Genomic DNA, 27,400 nt, shown 5'->3' with positions numbered 1-27,400 from the left:
GCGTTCCCTCTGCACCCCAAAGGCTCATTACACCCTAAACCCTGTTCTTCCGCACCCCCTCCCCCTAGCTCCATGTACGGAGACGCCGTAAAACGCTGTTATTAAGAAGTTATTGCTTCACCCTAGCCTTCAGCCGCATTCCAGCCTGAGGAGAAAAGATGTTTGTTGAAAAGGACTTGGCCTGATAGTTGTCTCAGCAAAAGTGAAGGTGCAGTGGTGTTCAAATAATGAGGTGGGTGAGGGTGGGAGGGGAGAGTGGCAGGGTGAAGAGTTTGTTTGGTCACCAGACATCAGTGAAGACCTGCTCCACCTCTCCGTCTGTCAGACCTGCTGCCGCTCCACCCTTCTCCTCCTCTCCCGTTTCCCAGGCGGTGAATCTCCCAGCGCTTCAGGTTTATTCTGCAGTCGCTGAAGACATTAACTCAGCCTGTCAGCAGCACAGCAGCTGAAGGATTAGTGAAATAACATCTGCAGCAGAGAACAGGGCAGAGTACTGCACTGAATACCGTATCCTAACTGGCCCTTTTCTATTGAGAATGTATGGGGAACCAAACCTGCACTGAGGGCCCGTTCATTATTTATCAGAGGGCCTCCCTTGAGTCCGGCAGAGATCCAGGGCTGGATCCCTGGAGTGTGTCCTTTCTCCCAGGTGAGAGGCTTACAGCGTCTGTCCAGCGGTTCCTTAGTTTGATTCAATTACAGGCCTTAGCAATGGAGCGCCTGTTTAACAGTGGAGCTAAACTTACCCAAACACCCACGCCCCCAAACTACAGGATTGCATTTAACCCAGTCCCTATCCGGCAGGCTAGCGTTTAGCCTGCTCCTCTTTATGTGGTGAGGCGGTCGGGGTCACAGCAGGACAGGGAAGGGCAGGGACTGCTGATCAACTGTCAAAGCTGATTCCCTGGCACATGCAACACTAGTTTGCTTCCTCATAGAACTTCCTGCCAGTATCAAAAATATAAACGCTAAAACTGACATTTGGATGACAGTAAAACTGTGAAATGCAACCGTGAATTAAACCACAGTGACAGGTCAGTAAGAAACAGAGGTTGTGTAATCTCGTTTTACAGTATTTGCTCCACCCACGCAGTTTATGCAAATCCCCTGTTGCGGTTTTCTGTCCAAACTGTTCCTGTGGCCCTGCTCTGTCCTCTCAGAGGCTCAGAGACCAGGGTTGGGTGGAACTATTTGCATGTTATCGCCTGTTACTGCGTCATGATATGGATATCATAGAAATATCCAAATATCTGCGGCCTGACCTGACGGAAGCATCCCGTTACTGTAACATCATGGGCATTGACTCTGCCACAGTGTTGATGTGTTGCTGAAGTCACGCACTCTTGAATTCTCAACTGCTTTTGACTCTTGGCCTCTGGTTAATTATGTTAAAATAATATTTTATCTGATTAACTTGAATGTATTTTTAATACGTTATTCTTTAGTATAAAGGCAGGGGTGAAGAAAAACAAACAAAAGACTTACGGTTTCATAAAAGCTCAAGCCATTTGAAGGCAAGGTTGTTGCCTTTCTCTGTTTCAGCTTTTCATTCTATTTCCAGGGAAATATACTCTGTCAGGCTGTGTCAAGCTGTTTATGCTAAACAAGTTCCCAGTATCCACAGAAATGTCTTTGTGTGGGAAGTTAGGTCAACGATCAGGATCGACTTGTTTGTTCAGCCAACGGCTTTTTAGAACCATTTTTAACAGTAGGAAAGAAAAGGAAATCAATCAATCAATCTTTATTGACATAGCTCTTTTTGTACCACTGAATGCAATGTTCTTTCCATTGGAAAAATCTATAATAATCAATAATCAATAAAAGCAATAATCAATAAAAAAAGAGACCCTCAACAAGATTATGTTCTTTAATGTACCTTTCCCAGAATTCCCAAGGAAACCTTGAAGAGAAGAAGCAACAGGAAAGTGGCAGAGTATAGGGCCCACCATAGAGACCGCTGGAGTCAGACAGCAAAGCATGTGGCGGCCATGTTGTGTTTCCTTGGCAGTCACCCTAAAACTGGCCCTGGAGGAGAACATGCCCATGCTGACAGAACCTTCACCATGAAGTCACACACACTGCTGGGGTTTTTTTTAAACCTGCCTGGGCTTTTCTCAGTTACTGCACAGAAGACCCTCAGTGCAGTTTCCATTGTGGTCACATAACATCCTGAAGTTAACTGGGTCACAGTCGAACTTTATCTTTAAAACCCCCCCCAAAAAAACGTAATATACAATAAATGGCAATGTGGAACTGACAGTGTGTATGTTTGTTTTGTTGATTATGAATATACATTTGCTTTATGTAAGCGTGACGTTTTTAAAGGCAGGATTTAAGCTTTGCAGTGCTGTGTTTGGTAATAAGGAAAGAAAGCGTTCATGTTGTGTGTACCTCCCTTCCGTGAGGTATGTTGGGTTGTGAAAGGGGGTTGTGTGGGGAGCGGGGCTGACTGGCCAATGGGGACGGAGGGCTGATGGCTGGCCTCAGTGACCTGTGAAGCCCATTAGCACAGCACCCTGCGGGGGGACGGCTCCGCTGGGGAAACGCACGCGCCCCCGTCTCTGAAGATGGATTAGGGTCCGTTTTATGGCCATGCCAGTGCCCTTCCTGTCCTCTCCATATAAGATTCTGAGCGCTTGGGCACCAGTATAAATCACTTTGAGCAATGAAGGGTCCATTTTGTTTATTTATTCTATGGTGTGTCTCAGTTCTGATGAGACCGTTAGAACACGCTGCTCTTATGTAATGAGCTGACGTAAACCGTGTGAATATCCCGCGTCCTTGTCAGCTTCCCCTTACCCATGTAACACTGCTACGGAATATGTATGTGATGCAAGGGGACAAACTATACAATATGTTCTATCTCCCCCTTTCAGGAGGAATACCGGTCCGAGGGAATCAGCTGGCACAATATCAACTACATCGACAACACCGGCTGCATCCACCTCATCAGCAAGAAGCCCACGGCATTGCTCCACCTACTGGACGAAGAGTGCAAGTGAGTGTTCTCCTGCCTCCTCCTCCTCCTCCTCTGCCGCTGCTCCTCCTCATAGACAGAGCTTCGCAAGCCCACGTGTGATCGGTGGGGCTGTCACCACGACTAACCTGGCTGGCACCCTCCTGTCAGTCTCTTATGCAACAAACATGCTGAGATGCAGGTTTCTTTCTTTTTTCTTAATCAGCTAATTGGCAAAGAAGGCGTATATTCATTAGTCAGCCTGCTATTTTTACACCGGCTGTGGGAGTGGCGCTTTTCACTGCGACCTGTGTGTAACAGTGTGTGTGATTCACCTTCGTGCCGTTAAGAGTAACACTGGAACTGGGTCAATGTGTCTCTCCGCGCCTTTACTTTGAGCTGAATGCGGGGGGAAAAAAAACGTACCGTCCTGATTTAAGCTCTGTGAGTTACGGTCGACGTTCATGCCGTGGCGATCCCCGCTCTCCGCCTCTCATCCTCATTGGTCGGTGTCTGCTTGAATATAACTCACTTCTCCGGGCCGTGAACGTCATGTGTGATTTTTATGAAGCGTGAAGAGACGGTTATAAAAAGCCTTTGTGCTCAGAGGAAGGTTGAAGGCTGGTCAGCACTGGTACAGAGGCGAAAAACAATCAGGACGTGTATTGCTCAGAGAGCCATTTTACGTGCCCTGAGCCCAGAGCAGTTGAGTGGGTTTGAGGGTTTGTGGGTAACAGATGGCCCTCCTTTAATGGAGACTGCCAGCACACGTTCATAACTGAGAGATATTGCTAACACCTGATTGGCCAGCGTCTCTAAAAGCGTTCCCCCCCCTCTCAGAACTAGATTTAACTCGTCAGAGTGGTGTTCATCGGCCATGGGAATAGATGTGTTCGGGCCATTTCCTGAAGCATGAGCTTATTTCCTGTTTAACATTTTTCAAGAATAGTATCAGAGAGGCCTTCCACTGCTTTCCTCTCACAGTTTTAAAATGGTGCACTTCTTGGAAACGGAGGTGATATTTCCGCTGATTTTAAATATGGCCATAATTAGCTCGGCATGCTTTGTTTTTCAAAGCTCATGTTCCCTCGTCTTCTGGGTAGTGTCTATCTCTTTTCTTTTTCCCCCACTCAACTTGTTTTTCGGCCTCTGTCCGCAGGTCTGTGACCAGGTAGATTTTAAATTTCTTTCTTAATCCACACTTTGCTCAGTTTATAGCTTCCTCGTCGAGTCCTCACTTCCCTCGATGAAATTGTTTTAGTTGCAGTTTCAAGTGGCTAGGATCGCCGTGGTGATTTACGGCAGCAGGCCCCTGTTTTCCTGATAAGCATCGGCACTGGGAGAGTTACGGCGGGGGGGGAACGCCCTCTCCGGCTGGCATGCCGCAGAGCTGCCCTTCCCGTGGCGGTGTTTGTACACGGAAGCTCAAAGCGTAGCATAATCACGTTTCTCCCCCACCCCTGTGTTTGTTTAAACCACTGCCTCTGCTAATTAGCCAGTAACGCCATTAGGTCTCCTGGTTGCTTTTCTCCAGTGTTCACCGCCCTGTGAGCGGGTAGGCTGGTATACGTGTGCGTGACGGTGTCTGTAATAATCAGCATCACTGAGTACAGTGCAGCTACAGCGCTGTATTTCAGTGGCTGACGGGTGGAAGCCCGTTTAGATGAACGCAGAAGGGGAGAGAGAGTGCTCATTTTCACTGGTCCACTGGCTGCCATGTTTCTGTCCGCACAGCAGCCAGAGCTCACGCTGCTGCCGTCGGCCCGGGCGAGCGGGGAGATTTATGCCTGCGTTATATCCCCATAGCCCCCATCATCAAAATAACATCAGTCAGTCACCTGGTAGGCCTGCGGACAGCACGGTCCTGGAGAACAGCAGCGTTAGCTGCGGGCGCGCCGCCACGGTTAGCACAGAGGAGTGATCTGCGCTTTGGTGTGCTGTGCGGGGAGGTCAGGGAAATATTTGGTTGTGGTCAGCCCTGAAGGGACTGAGGTTTTTTTTCCCCAGACGCGTTTTTTGCCATTGTTAAGAACTTTCACAGATTGTGTTTTTTTTTTATTTTCTTTTATTTTTATTTTGTTCTGGAAACGAACTAGCGGTGCTCAGGTTTGACGTGCCAAGTTTTTAGGGGCATCGGGTTCTTAAAATGTTTTCCCTCGATTATGTTAATGCCTGCGATAAATTCAATCCAGTTCTGAAGAAAGAGAAAGCGTGAGGACTCGTGGCCGTATTGAGAGCAGAGCCTCATCACACTCATCTGGTAGTAATAACTACTGGGTGGAGGAGCGGGGGTGCCTGAGGTCCGCGGGGTCACAGGAGCCTTCCTGAGGCCGCCTCCCGGCTTTACTCCTCCACGCTGAAGAATCCCGGGCTAACGTCTGTTAAGTGCCTCGGAAGGCTGAAGATTTTAGGAACTGTGGCCCACGTTGACCCCAGACCCAGTCGAGCGTGGTATCCGTTTACGCTCACCGACCGACCTGACGGGGCGCCCCGCCCTGAGAGGGCATGTCTCTGTGCGGAGGTGCAGCATGAGAGGTGTGGGGCGAGTGATTAAGCAGCGCGTGTTGGCCGCAGCGCTGAGGGCTTTTTCAGGTAACCCCCCGTCTCCTGTGTCCACAGCTTCCCACAGGCCACCAACCAGACCCTCCTGGACAAGTTCAAACGGCAGCACGAGGGCAACCGCTACATCGAGTTCCCCGCCGTCATGGAGCCCGCGTTCATCATCCACCACTACGCCGGGAAGGTCAAATACGGGGTCAAGGTCAGCGTCCTAATGCGGCATTTTGTGTGTGTATATATATGTGTGTGTGTGTGTGTGTGTGTGTGTGTGTGTGCGCGCGCGCGTGCGTATATGTGTGTGCGTATATATATGTGTGTGTGTGTGTGTGTGTGTGTGTGTGTGTGTGTGTGTGTGTGTATGTTTGTATGTGCATACGCGTGTGTACCTGTGCCCACGTGCGCCTAAGTGTTCGTACTTGTGTATTTAAGGGGTGTTTTTGGGGTTTAGGGCGGCCTCTCCTTGCCTTGCCCATCACCCCCCACTGTCAGGCGGTAAGATGAGAGTGGGGCAGAGGGGGGGAGCCATGGGCGCTTATGTAACAGCGCTCTAGGAAGGCCCGTTTTAATCACTGTGAGAGGAATTACTGTACACTGCCCCGTTTGGGGGGTTTAATCAGATTCCTGCGCCGATTCCCAGCTGCGTATTTATGTAATAAAAGGAGCAGAAACAGCCCTGGCACAGTGTGGCTCTTGTGCTCCGGGCAGTCGCCACGGGCACACTCTGTCAGCTGTACCGCTCACACCTTTACTCCGCCCCCGCCACCGTGACTGACAGCCCAACTGCCCTATCACATACCTCCTCACAGCTCAGCATGAAATTTAGTACTTTAGTTTTTCCCCACTTCTTTCAATACTCTTCATTCCGGATGTGCTTCAGCGTGCATGCGACGGTCACTCCCAGGGCTTTGGGAATGAGCTGGGCCAATATCGCCGGAGTCTGCTGCGAATAGTCTCACCGGGAGGGAAACCGGGTTTAATTAACAGTGCTATAATCCAGGTCAGACTCAGTTCACTCTTGGGGGGAGATTACGGTTTGTTAATAAGACGGGCGTCGCAGGTTTGAACTCGAGGGCAGTGGCTGCACCTTTGCCCTCTGGGACCGAGGTTAGCCCTCGCAAGTGATGACCTTCAGTTCTGTCTTCATGACCGCACGGTCGTCGAGAGAAAAACACCTCTGTATTACATCCTATTTCCCTGATTGAATTCATATTAATCATGTACAGTGCACATAGTTTAATCATGGAATGGGAGCTCAGTTGCAGTCAGGGATTTGAGTGACTTTAGCGTGCCCAAGTTGTGTAATTTGTGAACGTGTTAATAGATTATAGAGATGTGGTTCAGTACTTGGCAGTGAGGTTTTCGGCAGGAGTGCAGACGGAGCTCTCACCTGTATTTGTGTGCCCCGCAGGACTTCAGGGAGAAGAACACGGACCACATGCGGCCCGACATCGTGGCTCTCCTGAAGAGCAGCAAGAACGCCTTCATCTGCGGGCTGATCGGCATCGACCCGGTGGCCACCTTCCGCTGGGCGGTGCTGCGCGCGTACTTCCGCGCCATGGTGGCATTCAGAGAGGCGGGGAAGAGACACGTGGAGAAGAAGAGCGGTGAGTTCACAGCCCCCGCACACGCTGGAAAGGCCTACACACGCATACACACACACACACACACACACACACACACACGCATACACACACACACACACACACACACACACACACACGCACACACACACACACACATACACACACACATGCACATACACACACACATGCACACATACGCACGCACGCACGCACACACACACACACACACACACACACACACACATACACACACACGCACATACACACACACATACGCACATACGCACACACACACACGCACATGCACACACACATGCACACACACACGCACACATACGCACACATACACACACACACACACGCACACACGCACACATACGCACGCACGCACACACGCATACACACACACGCACACATACGAGCACATGCACATACTTGCACGCACGTGCACATGCCCACACACAGACATACACATACAAGTACATAACCTACACACATGTACCTACACCTAGACGCACACACGCACACACGCGCACAGCCACACACACACACACACGCACACACACACACACACACACACACACTCATGCACCTACACCTACATGCACACACACTACACACTACACACATGCACTTTTGCTTGCACACATCATCATCGATCATCAACCTTTACACTTGGGAAGACACGCAGGGCAAAGGCAAATGACCTCTTGCAAGTGTGCCGAGTTTACTATGATAGCATAATGCAGTCGGCGAATATGTAGAGAAATAACCAAGAAACGCACGCACGCAGGTCATGCACACGCACACACACACACGCATGCACGTGCACACGCACACAGTCTGAGGGTGCACCATGCCACGATGCATCACTTTAACGCCACGATGCATCACTCTAACGCCAGTCTGACTCACTGTTTTATTTTAGCCCGCAGTGCCATATGTCTTTAGGCACGCCCAGTCAGATGGTGCATTGACGGGAAGTAGTTCTTGTGTATAATGTGTCGTCCAAATGTTTCCAACTGACTAACTGACTTCGACTTTACAGTTCAGGACATACAGTACAGTACTTCCTCTATTATTCATCAACAGTGCCGACCGTTGGCCCCCCCAGGCTGTTCAAATATGCATCTTTACCAAGGGAAAAAGAGGAAAAACAGCCTATGCCGTCTTGTTATATAAGAGCAACCGTGAAGTTACGGCTTAGCTCCATCCTACCAAACAGACAGTTTGTTGGGCCATAAGTCCATTAATCCCATAACACGCAGCACCTAGTATGACAAGAGGATTCAAGCAGAATTTACATTTAAAAGCTTTGCTCAGAAGCTCCTTGTTTGTGGGAAGTGTGACACATGTGTGCTCCTCTTCTGTCTTGTGCTGCTGTGCGTGGTTCTCTGACTCAGAATGGTAGTGCTTGTCCGATGGTCTGGTCCTGTGTAGTGGTTTTATCCGATGGTCTGGTCCTGTGTAGTGGTTTTATCTGATGATCTGGTCCTGTGTAGTGGTTTTGTCCGATGGTCTGGTCCTGTGTAGTGGTTTTATCCGATGGTCTGGTCCTGTGTAGTGGTTTTATCTGATGATCTGGTCCTGTGTAGTGGTTTTGTCCGATGGTGTGGTCTAGTGTAGTGGTTTTGTCCGATGGTTTGGTCCTGTGTAGTGGTTTTGTTCGATGGTTTGGTCCTGTGTAGTGGTTTTGTCCGATGGTGTGGTCTAGTGTAGTGGTTTTGTCCGATGGTCTGGTCCTGTTTAGTGGTTTTGTCCGATGGTCTGGTCTAGTGTAGTTGTTTTGTCCGATGGTGTGGTCTAGTGTAGTGGTTTTGTCCGATGGTGTGGTCTAGTATAGTGGTTGTGCCGATGGTTTGGTCCTGTGTAGGGGTTTTGTCTGATGGTGTGGTCCTGTGTAGGGGTTTTGTTCGATGGTGTGGTCCTGTGTAGTGCAGGGCAGGGATTGAGGCCTCATGGGCTGGGGGCTGTGTCGGTTTCAGTGATGGATAGTCACAGGTCATACCGAGAGCTATCCCAAGAGGGCGCTCTCTCCCTCCATTGACAAGGTGTGGATGGCTTTGCCTGCTGCTGTACCTGGTCACTGTAGCCCGAGATCAGTACCACGTGTGGGCATGCTTGCATCATTTCATTTGATTAAATCCATTCACTGTAGGGTTTTCATACGAGTCTCGTTTATGAGTGTTTATGAGAATAGCTTCAGATTGATACTGCACTTGCTTATAACATCTTTGTTAAAAGCTGGGAGGTTGTAGTCCCTCCCTGCCTCCTAACGCAACAGTGACCCCTCTGGTGGCTGGAGGTCCTGCAGGTTGTTTAGTCCTCCACTGCAGCTGCTGCACAGGGCAGCCTTTAGACTCACCAGTGATGGAGGTGGAGCCTGACTGCTTGTGTCACAGCTGGGAACATGCTAGAGTACAGTCCAGCCACACCTGGCCATTGAAAAGCTGAAAAAAAGAAAATGGTTGGAGAAAAAAATCTCCACTGATCCCCAATTTCTATTTAAAACTGATTGCTCATGATGTCATCAAAGTGGGAGTGCCTGCCATCTTCCAGGTATTTAATTTTATGGAGAAAAGGTTCAAACCGTAATACATTTTAAATGTATTCAGAGCGCAAATTGTGCTCTTTTTGCAACTGTATGTCAGTTTGTAAAATGGTAATTTCCTGCCACTTTCTGCCCCCATTTAGCATTAATCATTGTTTGTGTGTATTAGCCACACTTGACTTCATTAATAGGAATTGATGCATTGGGCTAATGGTGATGTATGGAAGCTGTTGATTCATGCATTATGCTGCGCCTATAGGAGGGCTCTGTGCAGTAGTTCTGGGAGAGCGCAGAGTGTGTGTGTGTGTGTGTGTGTGTGTGTGTGTGTGTGTGTGTGAGAATGCATGCAAATTTCTGTTTGTGTGTCTGTTGATGCCTGTGTGTGAGTACATGTCTTTGTGTGTGTTGATGTGTGTGTGTGTGTGTGTGTGTTGATGCATGTGTTGGGTTGTGTGTGTGTGTGTGTGTTGATGCACGTGTTTGGTTGTGTGTGTGTGTGTGTGTGTGTGTGTGTGTGTGTGTGTGTGTGTGTGTGTGTTTTGATGCACGTGTTGGGTTCTGTGTGCGTGTGTGTGTGTGTTGATGCACGTGTTGGGTTGTGTGTGTGTGTGTGTGTGTTGATGCATGTGTTGGGTTGTGTGTGTGTGTGTGTGTGTTGATGCACGTGTTGGGTTGTGTGTGTGTGTGTGTGTGTGTGTGTTGATGCATGTGTGTGAGTACATGTCTTTGTGTGTGTTGATGTGTGTGTGTGTGTGTGTGTGTGTTGATGCACGTGTTGGGTTGTGTGTGTGTGTGTGTGTGTGTGTGTTGATGCACGTGTTGGGTTGTGTGTGTGTGTGTGTGTGTGTGTGTGTGTGTTGATGCACGTGTTGGGTTGTGTGTGTGTGTGTGTATGTGTGTGTTTTGATGCACGTGTTGGGTTGTGTGTGTGTGTGTGTGTGTGTGTGTGTGTGTGTGTGTTGATGCACGTGTTGGGTTGTGTGTGTGTGTGTGTGTGTGTGTTGATGCATGTGTTGGGTTGTGTGTGTGTGTGTGTGTGTGTGTGTGTGTGTGTGTGTGTGTGTGTTGATGCACGTGTTGGGTTGTGTGTGTGTGTGTGTGTGTGTGTTGATGCACGTGTTGGGTTGTGTGTGTGTGTGTGTGTGTGTGTGTGTGTTGATGCACGTGTTGGGTTGTGTGTGTTGTGTGTGTTGATGCACGTGTTGGGTTGTGTGTGTGTGTGTGTGTGTGTGTGTGTGTGTGTGTGTGTGTGTGTGTGTGTGTGTGTGTGTACGCGCTTGGTGCAGTCTCTCCCTGCAGTCATGGCAGTGCTCATTCACAGCCTCTGCTGCTTCAGCTCGCTGTAGCTGGCTGACCTCTCGGCTCTGCTGCTGCACACAGCGCAGCCCTACCGTAACTGTGCAGGGTCCCCACAAGTATAGTAACACCAGTCAGGACAAGTGTGAATGTTTCCAGATGGGCAGTTCCCTGACACTGACAGACCCATTTAGGCTGTACGCACTCCAGCCCCTGGGACCGGGGCAGTTGAGATGATTTTCGGACAGGGCAGTGAGGAGTGACTGGAGCTGTGCTTCTCTGAGGGCTAGAGAGTTTAGGTGTACTGTGAAACTGCCCCCTGTCAGCACCGTACCCCAACCCGTCCGCGTTCCCGCCGGCTCCCCACAGGCTCTGGACCTGTCCTTGAGGGAGCTGTTACATTACACATTCCTCTCCACAAATTTGGTGAAAAGCTCACATCGCACAAACCATCCATCAAGGACATCCATTTTGCGGTTTTGGGAAATACGATTTTTCAATACCCGGATCCCACTGCCAGAAATGTGCTCAGACCTAAGATTTATTTAGTGTAGTATAATGAAATTACCCTCCCAGGTCATAACTCAGTTGGCTTGCGGGGACCTCTGGTTGCAGAACGCTAGTGGCAGCTGACACACTTACTGGGCCGGGCTCACTGTTCTCATTGGCCGAAGCACAGCCCGTCAGGCTCGCTTTGTATCGACGTGAAACAAAATACGGCCGTCTCCACCGCGCCGAGACGTTTCCAGTCCCACTGTTTTCTGTAGGCCTTGCAGTTGTTTCTCTTGTAGATTGCACTCTCGTTCTTCTCTTTTTAATCTCTCTCTTTTTGTCTCCTCTCCCTCTCCCTCTCCTTCCCTTCTGTTCTGTTTGTTGTGTTTGTCTTTTTGCTTCCCAAGGGCATGACGATGCTGTTCCGTGTGCGGTCTTGAAAAGTGTGGATAGTTTTAGCTTTCTGCATCACCCTGTGCATCAGAGAAGCTTAGAGATCCTGCAGAGGTGCAAAGAGGAGAAGTACAGTAAGGCTGCAATCCCACAATTCCTCTCTCCTCATCCCACGCACCCGGGACAAAAGGGCGAGGAGACCAACTGCGTTCACCACCTTTCCGCAGCCCCCGCCCCAAACGCATAGCGCTCAGCTGTGCCGCTGTCCGCCCCAGAAATTGTTAGTCACGCCATCCACACTCAGCTGCTAATTTCCAAAAGTAGCCTGTTTTTTCTCCACTTCATTGAACAGCAGTCGGCGATAATTTCCAGCCAAAGTTTTTGTTTTTCTTGACAGAATTTTGATTTCAGGGCTCAATAACTCCAGAAAACTGGCTAGTGTGAAAGGCAGTTTGGCCAAAGCCTGTCATTTTTCAAAAAAACCTCTTCCAAGTGCGAAGAGTCTTCTCTTTAAATTGCTACTGCGGACATTGTTTTAGCGCGCACACGGTGTCCTGTTAGGGAACGGTTCCCTTCGGGAGGAGTCAGAGGGATGCTGTCTGTCTGCAGCGGCAATTTTCCTCAGTAATACTTTGGATGTGAAGGCTCCCTGTCAGTTGGTCTCCTCGTCCTCCCCCTCCCCCCATCACTGTTTGCTCCTGTCAGTGTCTCAGTAACCTCCCCTGCATGACCCAGCGGCTCCTTTGCCAGTCCTCCTCACTAACCTCACCCCCTCCCTGGGGTCCACTGGCACGCATGCCCCCTGACGCATGGACAGGTACGGTCCCCACACACTGACACCTTTTTATACTCATGCACACACGAACACACACGCACACACGCACGCATGCATACACGCATATGCACACACACGCACACCCACACGGGCACACAAACGGACGCACACACGCACATACGCACACACCCACACGGGCACACAGCAGCTAAAATAAATGAACACTACAGGACTAAGAACTAAGTGTACAAGCAAATATGCAGCTAAACATCAACATAGTCCGAGATACAAAAGGTTACAAATATACTTCTTTTAATAGTCATCCTGCAGTCAGGATACTCACCACAGGGTTCAGTACTGGATTATTTCCACATGATTCTGAATATTCTTTTTTGCAAAATAATATGTCAAAAGATTTTGACAACACAAATGACAACACAATTTTTCTACAATTTCCCACTCAAAATTGAACATCATTGAAAACATGTGTACGCTTGGCCCGATGCTGTAGCTGGCATGTTTGCAGTGTATCTGCTGCCATATCCCTTATCGTGGTTTCTGTACGTTGTGTTGAAGTGCATTCCGGAACGAGCTGTGGTCTGTATGGTCTGTATTGCGCTTACAGAGTGTTTGACTGACAGTGGTGTGCAGATTGAGGAATATATACTAAGCCTATGGATTCTGTCTCTTTATCTCACCCAGCCATTCTAATGAAATCTGATGGACACAATTCAGACCGTTTCCAAAACGCAATAGTCGCACAATTACCCAAGCACGTTTTCATCTTGGACTTGATTTATTGCCCTCTCAAACAAGAACCGATTGCCCTTTCGAATTGCATGCATGTTCCTTGGCAGCAGCTTGCCGATGATCTGGACCCAAGTTGTCTGGGATAAGGCATCGTTCCCTAAATATCATCACGCACCAGCCCTGCTTCAGTCTAAACGGCTGATCTGACTGAGCGCTAATGCTCCCCACATTTATCTCTGGTCTATTACTGGGACTTATGCGCACAACTGCGATCTGCTTTCAGAGCGAAGTAACCCGAGAGGATGCATATAGATTAGCACTCAACTGGTTAGGTCTTCGGAGAGTTTGAACATAGCTCATATTTGAATTCGTTAGCTGTAATACCCCAGACATTGCCTCTGAATTTCCTGGTTTGGGGCACCATGCATTATTCAAACCCTCCCTGCTCAATACACCTTAACTTAACACAAGGCACTTTATTCATCACTGCTAAATGATTGCGGTTTTCTTCTACCCTAAAGCACAATAGTTAATGTTCACATCTCCTTTATTATATTTTTGTCACCACTCTTGCCACTTGAAAACATTGAGATATGGACTGAACTGAGTCCTGGGGCTGTTTTGACATGTGGTTTGGGTGTGTGCATGTGGCCATCCCCTGTTGTGTGTGTGTCTGTGCAAAAAGTGTTGTGTGTGCGTGTGTTGTATGTGTGTGTGCGCATGTGTGTGCCTGTGTGCACTTTAACCCTTCGTTGTCTCTGTGTCCATCAGGTATCACCCGGAAGAGTCCCAGGACGCCGCTGTCCGATCTTCAGGGAACCAACACGCTGAATGAGAAATCTCCACGGTAAGGCCCTGCCCCCTGCCCCCTGCCGCCTGTCCCCAGCAGATAATGCTGGATCGGTAACTGAAGCGGTTAGCAGTTAGCGGTTAGCAGCCCATTGATGAGCACACACTCAGGCTGTGTTTGTGCAGCAGAAAGGGGGAGTGTGGGGAGCAGATAGTCAGAGCCCTGAATGAGGCACCGTGGGCTGACTAACCCTCAGCGATGCAGAGATGCTCCAGCCTCTGGCCTCTGTGGGGTGAGGGACGCCCGTGCCGGGAATGGGCCCTTGGGGAACGCCCCCGCATCCTGTGGGCCCTCATACCTCCCTAATTACCGCGAGGCGTGACATCACCGCTCGGCCCCGGCCGCGGTGGAGACCGCTGACCCGGCCTCACAACGGCGCTTTTGTTGCACGGAGCCCCCCATCCGCCGCGCGCTCTCCGTGTTGCTCAGTGACCGCTAAGCCCGGGCAGCTGCTTCCTGCGTGATGTCAGGGTGGAGTTATGCCTGCGGAAGGTCTCCCAGGGCCTGGCGGATACGGAGGAGCGGCGGGGTCCGCGGGGTCCGGCGCTCCGTGCGTCAGGAGCGTCCTCTCCGGTTCTGCTCGGGATTATGCCCGATTACTGCAGGCCTTTCAGCGCCTTTCTGGGAAAATACTGATCTTGATCTTGATTAACTCTCTCTCCTTCAACCTCTCTATCTCTCTCTCTCCTTCAACCTCTCTATCTCTCTCTCTCCTTCAACCTCTCTATCTCTCTCTTTCCTTCAACCTCTCTATCTCTCTCTTTCCTTCAACCTCTCTCTCTCTCTCTTTCCTTCAACCTCTCTATCTCTCTCTTTCCTTCAACCTCTCTATCTCTCTCTTTCCTTCAACCTCTCTATCTCTCTCTCCTTCAACCTCTCTCTCTCTCGTTGTCTCTCCTTCAACATCTCTCTCTCGTTCTCTCCTGCTCTGTCTCTTTCCTTCTTGTACTTCTCATACACCCTTTCTGAAAACAAAATAAAGAGAAACTCACACTTTTTTTTCCTAGCCTGTATTGATTTAGGCCTGAAGCCTGTATCTTGATTAATAACATTATTTCTTTACAAATAATATGTGTGGGAGTGAGGGAATCTTAATTATTTAATACAGAAGAATAGGTTTTTATCTGACGGTACTTTCTCCTCAACATCAGTGGCACCTTGAGGAAAACACATCTTTTACGCCTGTACAGCTTCTTGAATGGGGTAATTAGGATTATTGAAGAACAGAATGTATTTAAAAGTTTGTGCTGGGGTTATTTATGGGAGGTGCAGCACAAAAGCTCCCCAGTGTTGAGGTTGAAGTGAGTCTGTGAGGCCCTCAGTGTGCCATGGAGTGGGCTGTTTGGAGCCGTTTTGGCTGGTGGGCGTTCCTTGTTTTCGGGTGGCGCTGCATTGTGCATTGTGTTCCCTCCTGAGGGCCCAGCGCTCCTCCCCAGCCCCTCTGCTCTCAGCGGTGGGCCATGAACGGGAAGAGAGGAATTCGGCGGCTCTGGGTTCGTACCCCAGGACCCTGCTGCTGGAATAGAAAGCGGGGCAAAATGGAGGCTATTTCGCTGCCTGCCCCGGCCCTGACCTGCCCTAGCTCCACCTCTGCGACACCCGGCCCCGCCCTTTTCCCAACGACAAAAACAAAAACTGGGCGCTGCTCAGAATGAGCCAATGAAGTGCTCAGAGGGCAGAGGAATTTCTGCGCTCTTCCCACCGTGTTTTGCCACCTGGCCGTTGTCCAGTCCCTTCCCTTTTCCTCTGGGCGTCGCTGCCCCGGCAACGGGGGGCGGGGCCTGCTGTATTTAGAGGCTCTCGCCCTGGACTTGCCTTAGAGGAGAGCTCCGCTGTTTCCACGAGGTCCTCTTGGACGCATTACGTTATGACCGTATCATCTGCAGCCCCCAAGCTCAGACTCTTTAAAACATGGCACGAGTTTAAAACCCCCAGATTCCGACAAACCGCTTCTGTGCTTCTAATTTCGAGAGTAAAAATAAAATTAAAATAAAGACGTCTACATTACCGGGTCACTTGTCCCAGTTTTGTGTAATGTACTTGTTTTCTTAAAGCGAAACACTGATTTGCTAGGTTTCATATGCTAAATATTCATTCCCCTGGGTCCTATTCACACCCACTCTACACAGAAATCCAAACACGACCTGCTCATGCCGGAGCAGAGTGGCGACGGCAGGAGCCGCAGAATGTGTGAGTCCGCTCCAGGCCCTGCTTGGCTGTGAGCGCGCACCGCAGTTGACTGAAGGAAATATTTGTAAAATGTCCTGAAGTTTTTCCACTTCCACCGCAAAAAAAATGTTGCAAAATCCTTGGGATCCCTGCCATGGCTCTGAGGCCTCCCGGCGCTTTTATTTTTTACTCATTTTGTTTGTGCAGAAAGTAAACAAGTATGTGAGTGTGCTGTGTGTGAGAGTGAGAGTGTGTGAGAGAGTGTGTGAGAGAGTGTGAAGAGAGTGTGAAGAGAGTGTGAAGAGAGTGTGTGACGAGTGTGTGACGAGTGTGTGACGAGTGTGTGACGAGTGTGTGAAGAGTGTGTGAGAGTGTGAGAGTGTGAGAGTGAGAGAGTGAGAGAGTGTGAGAGTGAGAGAGTGAGAGAGTGTGAGAGTGAGTGAGAGAGAGAGAGAGAGTGAGAGAGAGTGAGAGAGAGTGAGTGAGAGTGAGTGAGAGTGAGTGAGAGAGAGTGAGAGAGAGTGAGAGAGAGTGAGAGAGAGTGAGAGAGAGTGAGAGTGTGGTCTCGTATAAGGGTAATGAAGTGTGGAGCTGCATAAATAAATAGAATAGCTTGCTCATAGAGTAGATTCTGATAAGGTATAGCTTCTGCTCTGATACCATAGTTTCTTTATTCTGTAAGCCAAAGTGTGTTTGTATTAAAAGGTTTTCTCTGGGATTAGGGCTAACCCCTCAGGCCAGTCTGCAGACACGGTGCAGTGTTTGCCCTGGGGATAGAATAACCAGAGCTTTACCTCACAGAGAGGTCAGGGGACTGGGTCTCCATCGGACTCCATCCTGGGACTGATATACACTGATGCAGATAACTTTAACCTGGGGCTCACGTATGGCACCGCTGAATTATTACCATCTTCAGCAGGGAAGACACTGCGTTCTCCTCCCAACAGACAGGGAACCAAAGTAGAACTCCAGACCAGATTTTCCAGATGAATGTGATGAACAGGCTTGCCCTTGCCTGTTCGGGCTGAGGAGTTGTGTTTTTCCTGTGTATGCCTGACTGTGTGTGTGTGTGTGTGTCCTCAGGGAGAGCTTCAGCGTGGGCTGGAACGGTCGTAGCGGGAGGTCCAGCCGCCTGTCGTCCACCGGCTCCCTGCTGGATGAGGACGGCGTCTTCGTCAACTCCACCAGCAGCAAGCTCCTGGAGAGGGCCCACGGCATCCTCATGTGAGCCCCCTAGTGGTGACCGCGTGGAAGAGTCACCGCGGTGACGATGTGCAGTGCTCTGATGCTTGTAAACGTAATGCTGAAAACAGTTTCTGTATTACAGGAGGAATAAAAACTACAAGCCCAAACCTAGCCTGCCCAAGGTAAGCCTTGTCCTCAACCGTGTCGCAGCTTTACTGCTAGTTATGAATGCGTGTGCTGGCTGAGAGTGTCATCAGTACTGCAGATACTGGGTGTGTTGTGTGTAGTGCGGGTACTGGCTGGGTGTGTTTTGTGCACTGCGGGTATTGGCTGGGTGTGTTGTGTGTAGTGCGGGTACTGGCTGGGTGTGTTTTGTGCACTGCAGGTATTGGCTGGGTGTGTTTTGTGTAGTGCGGGTATTGGCTGGGTGTGTTGTGTGCACTGCAGGTATTGGCTGGGTGTGTTTTGTGCACTGCGGGTATTGGCTGGGTGTGTTTTGTGTAGTGCGGGTATTGGCTGGGTGTGTTGTGTGCACTGCAGGTATTGGCTGGGTGAGTTGTGTGCACTGCGGGTATTGGCTGGGTGAGTTGTGTGCACTGCAGGTATTGGCTGGGTGAGTTGTGTGTATTGCGGGTATTGGCTGGGTGAGTTGTGTGTATTGCGGGTACTGGCTGGGTGAGTTGTGTGTACTGCGGATTCTGGCGGGTCTCAGTCTGGGTTGTGTGCTCTTCTGCAGCACCTGCTGGATGTGAAGTCTCTGAAGTACCTCAGCTGCCTGACGCTCCACGACCGCATCACCAAGTCCCTGCTTCACCTGCACAAGAAGAAGAAACCGCCTAGTATCAGTGCCCAGTTCCAGGTACACACACACACACACACACACACACACACTACACTCACATCCCCCACAGATGCAGGAGCTCACACATCAGCTAAGAGTGATGTCATTTCCTATGCTCCTGAGTGGACAGGCCAGTCTTGGCCGGGTGTGTTCCCCCCGCTCCTGGCAGAACCCAGACCCCGCCCTTTGTTTTTTTTATTGTTGTTGGAGGTCAGACCAGTCTGATTCAGGCACACCCGAAATACTATTCATGTAGTCATGTCTGCCCTTTAAGAGATCCAGGTTTCACAAGCCATTATTCTTACTCACTAAGCCCTGACTTACAATATCACTTAAATCTCTCTATTAAAACTGGGATGTTCACAATTCTAGAAGCTGCTGGCTTGAGCTGAGGAATTTAAGCAGAAAGGATTCAGTCAGTTGTAGGTAGTTTAAAGGACTATATCTGCGTTAAATTCACCGATGACATGGCGAATATTCCACCCCTGTGGTGTTTTTTATTCGTTTTCACAGATTCTCGTAGCATTCTCAGGGGAGCAGATTTCTAGACTGAGTGGCTGCTTTGCCTTTTGCGAAGGCAATAAAGGCTGTAGAGTGTGTAATGATCTGAAATGTGGCATGACGCCTCCCTCCCCCACATTCTCTTGGAAAAGAGGTGCAATGACATACAGTACTCTTGCAATAACCAAGCTGAGACAGGCGAATTAAATTATGTAGAATCCAATCATATGCTCTCCGTTTTATTTAAAACCTACTAATGACTTTTGAGTTTCTGCACGTTTTTAAAAAGTGAGAAAATGGATGTTGACTTTGTAGTGATCTGTGTTATGTGCTGGGCCTCGGAGCGATGGGGAAAGTGCTGGAAGCTGCCCGTGCTGTACCCACCCTGGAGCCGTGGCAGGAATCCCTGTACTAATGTACCAGTGACCTCACCGCATGAAGTCACCACCCTGCATCCTGTTGTGTGTCTGATTGCTGTAATCCGCACAAAGTGAATTCCTGACCACCAGAATAGCAGAACATCCTCCCCCTCCCCAACCCTGCACCCCTCGACAGCCTTCTGAAGGGCAGACCGTTCTCGCACTCGCTCTCTCAATCGCGCCATCCACAGGAAGTGTCCGAAGGCTTGGGCCTTCCGCCATCCCAAACTCTCCCCCCAAAACTCTCAGGCGTCCACCCTGTAAGACTAGGGGGGCCCCACTGCAGCCGTGCTGTATTTTACTGGGACGGGAGTTCATTAAATCACAAAAACATTTACATCCTTGCAAACAGTTATCCTCATCCTGCCCCCTTCCCCCTCTTCCGGCAGTAAAGCACTGAGCGTCACCAACAAAACACATTTCAGGAAGTGGTTGTGTTTTATCAGGTCTGATCCTTTCTTTCTGTTTTTTAAAGCTTGTGGTTTTTGTGTGGGGGTATTTTCATGGAACACTGACAATTGTTTTACTTTTTATATCTTTCTGTGTGTGTCTGTCTGCTTGTTTGTGTATGTGTGTGTATATTTGTGTGTGTGTGTTTGTTTGTGTCATGTGCCTCTGTGTGTGTGCGTGTGTCTGTGTGTCTGTGCGTGTGCGTGTCTGTGTGTGTGTGTGTGTGTGTGTGCGTGCGTGTGTGTAGGCATCTCTGAATAAGCTAATGGAGACACTTGGCCAGTCTGAGCCCTACTTTGTGAAGTGCATCCGCTCCAATGCAGAGAAGGTATGTATGTTTGTGAATAGCCAACAATATTAATTCAAATTCAAAGTATAGACCAAAACTTTCAATCAGTACTGGCAGTAAGGGTCTCAGGTGAACAGTAAACCCTAATTAGTGTTTCTCTGTGTGTGAATGCTTGTTCCTACACTTGCATTGTACAGTGTGAAAAGTCACAAGTTAGAGGAGCAGCCCCCCTTAATTAGGCTTAATAGTTTTCTACCTCCGGAACAGAGCCCTTGGTCTTCACTGTAAAGTTGATTGGTTGGTTTCTCCTGTGCTCTGTGTTGATTGGTTGGTTTCTCCTGCGCTGAGTTGTTGCTTAGCGGTATTTCTGCTCTTTCCCACAGCTCCCCCTGCGTTTCCATGACGGCCTGGTTCTGAGGCAGCTACGTTACACAGGCATGCTGGAGACCGTGCGCATCCGACAATCAGGATACAGCATCAAATATACCCATCAGGTGAGGCAACGGCATGACCACAAGGGGACTCACAGAGGGATCTACTGACAAGAGAAGACTGGCAGAGCTGTCGACAGATACAAGTTCTCCTGAGACAGAAGGCATCTGCTGACAGTTGAATTACTGTCGCTGGGAGTCTACTGACACACGACATACAGAGTCATTACACTGAATTTGATTAGACGAAGTAGGGCCGAATCCGCCCTGGAGCAATGCCTTGCTCAAGGGGCCTGCAGCTGCACTGATCTTCTTGCGCCTACACTGAACCACCAACCCTCCAGGTCCCAGTCAAGCATCGTAGCTGCTAGGCTATAGGCTGCTGATACTGAGCTTCTTCTCTGACTTGACTTGCTCAGGCCTTCAGTCTAAATGTTGTTAAACTGATATTTTCTATCCTTTTCCTTATGGCTATGGGCCCGGTGAATAACTCTGCCTTTTTTGGGTGTGATATTTTTTCATGAATGATGTCAGTGTCTGCGTTCCTGCACTCCCTTTCAGGAGAAAATCGGTTTCCAGCTAATCGCATCGCCTGCTTGGGACACATCTCCCACACTGCAGTTTAGGCTGGTCCCCATAAGCGCATATACTTACATATAGAGCACCCGCTACCTCCTCTGTGTCTGGCAGGCTCTTTGTGATGTGCCGGGTGTGGAAGTGGCAGATATTTTTGCTGTACAGCACTGAATTCCCCATCTCTCCTGCTCTGTGTCACTGTTATTAACTGACCTGGGTGGGTGGGAAGGCTAATTCCACAACCTCATTCCTTGGAGTTTCCCTCAAATATACTGACTGTGACGAACGTCTGAGCAGTGTGCTCACCTCGGAAGGATGTCTAGTCTCAGACGTCTCGCTCCCAGAACAGAGATGATCTGTTGTACTTAATGAACCCCCCCCAATATAATGATCACATACTAATGCAGCTGGGGTTTCCCAAGTGCCCCTGCTTCTGGTGAGGGCTGGGGTTAACCCCTTCTCCTGGCTCAGTCTCCAAAACACCCGCCAGATTGTATGTTGAATTTGAGTTTTAACTGAAACGCATAGTTAGTCTTCTCGCACATTCCCAGTGGGCGTTTTTTGGTCCTCGCACACCGTTCCCAATGGCGAGCCTTCAGTGCTAACAGGAATAACCTGCCGCACAGAACCTTGTGGCCTTGGTGAGTGCTGTTGCATGAAGGGTCGAGTGCATTTTTAATTTGACTCTCCCTCGCTCAGGATTTCGTCCGTCACTTCCGTGTGCTGCTGCCCGACGGCACAGGTGCCACCCAGGAGGGTCTGCAGACGTACCTGTCCCAGGTGGACCTGGCGCCCGACGGATTCCAAGTGGGAAAGACCATGGTAAGCACGCTCTCTTTCGCTGAGTGAGACTTGTGTTTGAGGCCTTCGTTTTTCATGGTGATGCGTGGGCATTAACTTATGTGCTCCGGTGTGAATGGAGTGGTTGTTGGAGTCATGATCCGTCAGGTGTGGATAAGATCCTGGTGGGCGAATTCACACACGGCCTCTTTTTGCTCTTAGCCTGTTTTTCTGCAGTGAGTACACCCAGTCTGAAAAGTGTTTAATAAGGATATTAGCTACTCTGGGCTAGAGCCTTTACTAAGGAAATCAATATCATAATGGAATGATGTGCATTCGCTGGAGCCTTTAGTGGACTAAATGCTACTAAAGGCATTATACTGTATGCTGCCACTGCTGCTGCACCTGGCCTACATGCCAGTCTCAGCTAAAAATAGACACAGTGCTTTTAGACTACATCACCCACAGCCTCCCATCTAGAGGCCAGGAGCCATCAGAAGGTGTGGGCAAAACAGAGGTGGTAATCAGGCGCACAATGCGGCGATAGAGTCCAGCGCCATTCCATTGAGATGCCACCGTTTCCCCCCCCGGGGCTGCGGCCTACTCTGTCATTACACCCCCCCCCCCCCCACGCCAGACATTCCTGGGGTTATTAAGAGCGGGGGTGGCCCGTATGCGTCTGACCCGCCCCGTCCCCTGTGCCCGGCCCTCCCAGGTGTTCCTGCGGGAGACGCAGCGGCAGCGGCTGCAGGACCTGCTCCACCAGGAGGTGCTCCGGAGGATCGTCTCCCTGCAGCGCCGCTTCAGAGCCCTGCTGGAGAGGAGGCAGTTCGTCAGCATGCGCCTGGCCGCCTGCGCCATCCAGGTGAGTCGGCCCCACAGGGGCCCCGGGCGGCTCCGCGCAGAGACCCGCCAGGCTGCGGCCGCGTGTCTGTACGGGCCGTCGAGCGATGGGCAGGTTCCTGTGCCGTGTGGGCACCAGGCTTTCACTCCCACAGACTGGCACATACGCGCCTGCCTTATCAATTTGTTGGTTCTTTTGCCAGCTCACTCTATGCTCGTGGTGTCCAACCCTGTTCCTGGAAAGCAACTGGGTCTGCTGGTTTTTGTTTCACAATTAAATGTCAAAAATGTATTTAAGTGCAGAGTAACAACAAACAGCAAACCATGTAGCTCTCCAGGATCAGCAGTGGAGACCCACCTCACTCTGGGCATCGGATGTCTGCCATCACATTTTTTTTTCACTACTCTACTCCCGTTTTTATTTTATTTTTTTATTTTTTTCCTTCGTTCCTTTGTTCTGTGTAGAGCCTTGTTGCTGCCTATTGTGAATTGTAGCAGGTCAAACTTAACCTAGTTTTTCGTTTTTGCTGTTCTGACGTACTGTCTGGGATGAGAGCCCTATTTGTCTAATGCGGGATTGTGACATGCGGCTCAGCGGCGGTTGTTGCCAATTTCCTGCCGAATTCCCCCGGCGACGGGCGTTCTGTACTTTCGGCTGTTTTAAAAAATTATTTTCGCTTTCATTTATTGTGAGCAATCTGGCAGCTGTGAAGCTCGGGGCGGGGGGCGGGGGGCCGGGGGGGGGGAGTGAGACGCGAGCAGAGAAGAGGGGTCGTGACCTCTGAGGGGGAGTCGGGCGCGAATCGAGTCGACGAGGTCTCCGGAGGCTTCCGTACCTTCGGATTTTTCCCCCTTCGTTCCGAGCGGGATTTTCGGGAGCTGTGTTGTTCCTGGAACTGATAATTGGCTCTCGGAAAAAGAGGCCTCTGGTGTTGAGGCTTTTGCCTGATTGAAGGAAAATAAATGCAATCAATTCCGAAAAAAAAGGTCTGAGAGCAGAGCCGGGGACGCTAAACCTAAATAATGTATGAGAAAGTAATTGGAAAAGAAGGGTTACATAAACCATCAAGCCCTGTTGTTGTGATAGGGTTGGCAGTTTCTGCGGATAAAAGTTATTTGAAAATGTCCCATTACTGTGTTACTTCTGCCTTTGAAGGCTGCCCGTCCCTGAAGAGAAATAAACAGACCAGTGTCATAATGGTCTGCCGAAATAATTTCTCAGGGTTTCTCTTTAAAGTACATAAACCAAGTCCACGTTAGGTCAAGAGGGTTGGATGCTTTAAGACCATAAGTTGATTTTTCCGTGGTACCTGTTTTGACTAATTTACCTCGTCACGTCTCATTAAGATCATACATCTGTAATGATTCACAAAAAGGTCATTCGGTTGTGCTTGTGATAATAATAGTAATTCCACTTAATTCTGAGAAATAATGTTTTTAGGTAGACTACACAGGTCTGCGGTTTCAGGTTACTTTTCCAATCCAAATAAATCTTCAGCGAGTGCGTGGAGGGTTTCGGTCAATAGATGTACGATATCGACGTATCGCATAACCCGACATTACAAAGTTCGCGTATTCCCGTTCCACACACATCTGCATGCTTTGGTTTGTCTTGAAGCCATCTGTGCAGGAAAAACATATTCATTTCCATGGATGAAGTGCTCGAGGGGATCTCCTGTGTGCGTTTTCCACAGCGCTGGTGGCGGAGCTACAGGGATAAGCAGGAGGAGGAGGAGGAGGAGGAGGAGGAACCCGACCCTGCCCTGCAGGAGGCGGCGGCTCTGTGCCTGCAGGCGGCCTGGCGGGGGTACCGTGAGCGACAGCGCCTCCTGAGGCAGCGCGAGGCGGCGTGGGTCATCCAGAGGAGCTGGAGACGCCTCAGCTCCCAGCGGGGCCGGGCGGCTCGTACCATCCAGGCCGCCTGGCGGGGGTGCCAGCAGAGGGAGCGCTACCACAGGCTGCGGGACGCGGCCGTGCTCCTGCAGGCGGCTAGCAGAGGGTACCTGGCACGAAAGAGGTACGCACTGTCGTCTGGTACAGCTCTGGGTTCTGCTGGGTCATCGCCTCTGCTCTGAGAGGACCTGCCAGCTTTAGCATGCTAGCGGTAGCCTTGTCATGTCATTGTTTCTGAGGCTGTCGTTTGGATGTTTGCTAGTATTTATAGTGTCCGAAAGCTTAATATCTGGGATTAGCAGCTGTGAGTGCCTGTGGTTGTCATGAACTATGCCTTTGCCCTTGGTACTGCGTTAGTTATGTTTGAAATATGACATTTATTTAGCATTATATTATTATAGCATTATCTTTTATCCAAAAAGTTCACCCATTCACACACCATGGCGATAGGCTGCTGTGCAAGGTACCAATCAGCTCCTTGGGAGCAAGGTGTTTTGGGAGATATCTGTCTTGCTCAGGGACACTTAGGGACACCCAGGGCAGGGATCCTGAGCTAATGTCACCCCACAAACACAAACATGTTGTGTGTTTAATCTGTGGCTTGTTTGCGGTGTGTGGCAACACTTCCCATGGGGCGACATGGCTCAGGCAGTATGAGCAGTCGTCTGGCAGTCGGAGGGTTGCCGGTTCGATCCCCTGCCCGGGCTGTGTCGAAGTGTCCCTGAGCAAGACACCTAACCCCCAAATGCTCCTGACGAGCTGGTCGGGGCCTTGCATGGCAGCCAATCGCCGTCGGTGTGTGAGTGTGTGTATCAATGGGTGAATGAAGAAGCATCAATTGTACAGCGCATTTGGATAAAGGCGCTATATAAATGCCTGCCATTTACCATTTCCTGTTTCTCAGATTTAGGGCCCTGAAGGAGGAGAAGCTGGCAGAGGTGCGGCTGCAGAATGGGCAGGCCGACCCCACGCCAGAGGAGGAGCACCCAAAGATCATGGGAATGGACATGGGGAAGTGGGAAGACCGCTCCTACGAGGAGAGAGAGCGCAGCCTCCGCAGGCTGGGCTCCCTGCAGGGGTCGGAGGAGGCGGCCCCCGAGGACTCCCCGGCCGAGAGCAGAGTGCCGCTCTCAGAGTCGACGATGGCGAGGGAGAGGCCCAGGGTGGCGGACGACCACCAGAAGACGAGGGCCAAGCGGGAGAGCCGGAGGATGAGGGAGCTGGAGCAGGCCAAGTTCAGCCTGGAGCTCCTGAAGGTGAGGTCCACGGGCGGGGCCTCGCCCTCCGAGGACCGTCGGTGGTCCGCCGAGCTGATCGCGGAGAGTACGCATTCTCCCCAGGGGACCCCAGACAGCGAGAGCTCGAGGGGGAGCTTCGAGCTGCTTGGCACGGAGGACTACCCCAAAACCAAGCCTTCCGCCCCTGCAGAGGGGCCCGACTCTCCGTCCGCCACGCCAGAGCGGTCCAACGCCTTACCGTCCAGCCCAACGTCTCCAACACTACCGCCCGAACCCAACGAACACCCCGGCAGCCCCAAGACCAAACCGCCCAGCCTGGCCCCGCTACCCAAAATTGAGAACAACCTGCCCACCTTCTACGTGCCTCCTCACGATGCTGTGGCCGCCTCCCGCCCACGCTCCAAGACCGCCCCCGCGGAGACCTCCAGGTCCGAGGGCGCCGGCAAGTCGTCCCGCCGGCCCGTGGTGGTGGTCATCAGCATGCAGAAGGACACTCCTCTGGAGGACACCCAGGCTCAGGCCCAGGCCCAGGACCAGGCCCCGTCCCCGGAGCTGCGCGACAGCGCGGCCCAGACCAGCGAGCCTCCCTCCCCGGCCGCCCACGATGTCCTGGAGCGCCTGGAGCGCATGAACGTGGAGAAGGAGGAGCGGCACAAGCAGCAGCAGCAGGAGAGGGAGCGGGAGATGATGGAGCAGATCCGCCAGCAGACCGAGGTGCTGGAGAAGCAGCGGAAGTTCCTGGAGCAGTACAAGAAGGACCAGCTGGAGAAGCAGAGGGGCGAGGCGCTGCTCAGGATCGAGCAGAGCCGGCAGGGTGAGGCGGCGGGACGCAGGGCCGAGCGGCCCAGCTCCCTCCTGGTATTCCCGGCCGCGCCCGAACCAGCCCCTCCCTCGGAGCTGTCTCCCTCGAGCGTGGACGTCCAGATCGTGTGTCCTCCACCGGCCCGCCCCACAGGAGCCAGGGACCGCACCGTCCCGGTGTTCCAGCCGGAGAGGAGGGAGGGGCGGCCGCTGCAGGACGGCTGGGCACCCAAGCTCACCCTGGAGCCCCGGGAGGGCGTGGCCAGGGGGGGCAGGGCGCACAAAAAAGCCTCCTCCCAGACCATCAACATCAGCATGACAGACAGGACCTCCAACATCTTCTTCTCACCCAAGGACAACAAGGTCGCCATTTCCAAGTAAGTGGTAAACTCGGCACTTGTTCTGGCAAACGCGTAGAGGAAGTCCTCTGACCATACATTCTGTAGGAGGCTCCACACTTTAGGTCAACCTATGATGGGGTTCAAAAAGCCTCACACTCCAAGCACAGCTCCTCAGCTAAGTTTGCACACTGAATTTTTTGGGGGAACCGTCTTGCATACTATAACCCGGCCTTGCTCATGGCACTCATTGACCTATCACATTTAAACACCCATCTGTTGTGTTGCAGGTCTGACAAGGACTTTGCCAATCAAGAGAGGTCCATGGCCATCCAGAAGGATGAACCCTCCAGCTCCAAAACTTTCAAAGCAGTGAAAGGGCGAGAGGTGAGTGATGGGAGCGGGTGAAAATCCACACAGCATCATCATCTTTGAGCGTCG

At 50.8% G+C, this 27,400-nt stretch overlaps 1 protein-coding gene across 6 annotated transcripts in view; it reads left to right on the top strand.

Annotated features, from left to right (window-relative positions):
• Positions 1–27,400, top strand: part of LOC133110948 (unconventional myosin-IXAa-like) — a 146,352-nt gene that overhangs the window by 103,381 nt on the left and 15,571 nt on the right. For 5 of the 6 annotated variants that reach the window (XM_061221074.1, XM_061221076.1, XM_061221073.1 and 2 more), the window contains 15 exons: positions 2,877–2,998; positions 5,576–5,717; positions 6,924–7,119; positions 11,845–11,964; positions 14,127–14,202; positions 17,458–17,598; positions 17,702–17,741; positions 18,296–18,418; positions 20,018–20,098; positions 20,443–20,553; positions 21,766–21,888; positions 22,562–22,711; positions 24,384–24,706; positions 25,487–26,998; positions 27,250–27,346. In XM_061221074.1, coding sequence (XP_061077058.1) covers positions 2,877–2,998; positions 5,576–5,717; positions 6,924–7,119; positions 11,845–11,964; positions 14,127–14,202; positions 17,458–17,598; positions 17,702–17,741; positions 18,296–18,418; positions 20,018–20,098; positions 20,443–20,553; positions 21,766–21,888; positions 22,562–22,711; positions 24,384–24,706; positions 25,487–26,998; positions 27,250–27,346 — 3,357 coding nt within the window. The remainder of the gene's footprint in view (positions 1–2,876; positions 2,999–5,575; positions 5,718–6,923; positions 7,120–11,844; positions 11,965–14,126; positions 14,203–17,457; positions 17,599–17,701; positions 17,742–18,295; positions 18,419–20,017; positions 20,099–20,442; positions 20,554–21,765; positions 21,889–22,561; positions 22,712–24,383; positions 24,707–25,486; positions 26,999–27,249; positions 27,347–27,400) is intronic. The other variant, XM_061221075.1, reaches the window with a different exon arrangement.

This window comes from Conger conger, chromosome 15 (genome assembly GCF_963514075.1).
Source record: "Conger conger chromosome 15, fConCon1.1, whole genome shotgun sequence".
Lineage (NCBI taxonomy): Eukaryota > Metazoa > Chordata > Actinopteri > Anguilliformes > Congridae > Conger > Conger conger.
The sequence above is the reverse complement of the archived record's forward strand: the minus strand, read 5'-3'. Positions and strand labels throughout refer to the sequence as shown.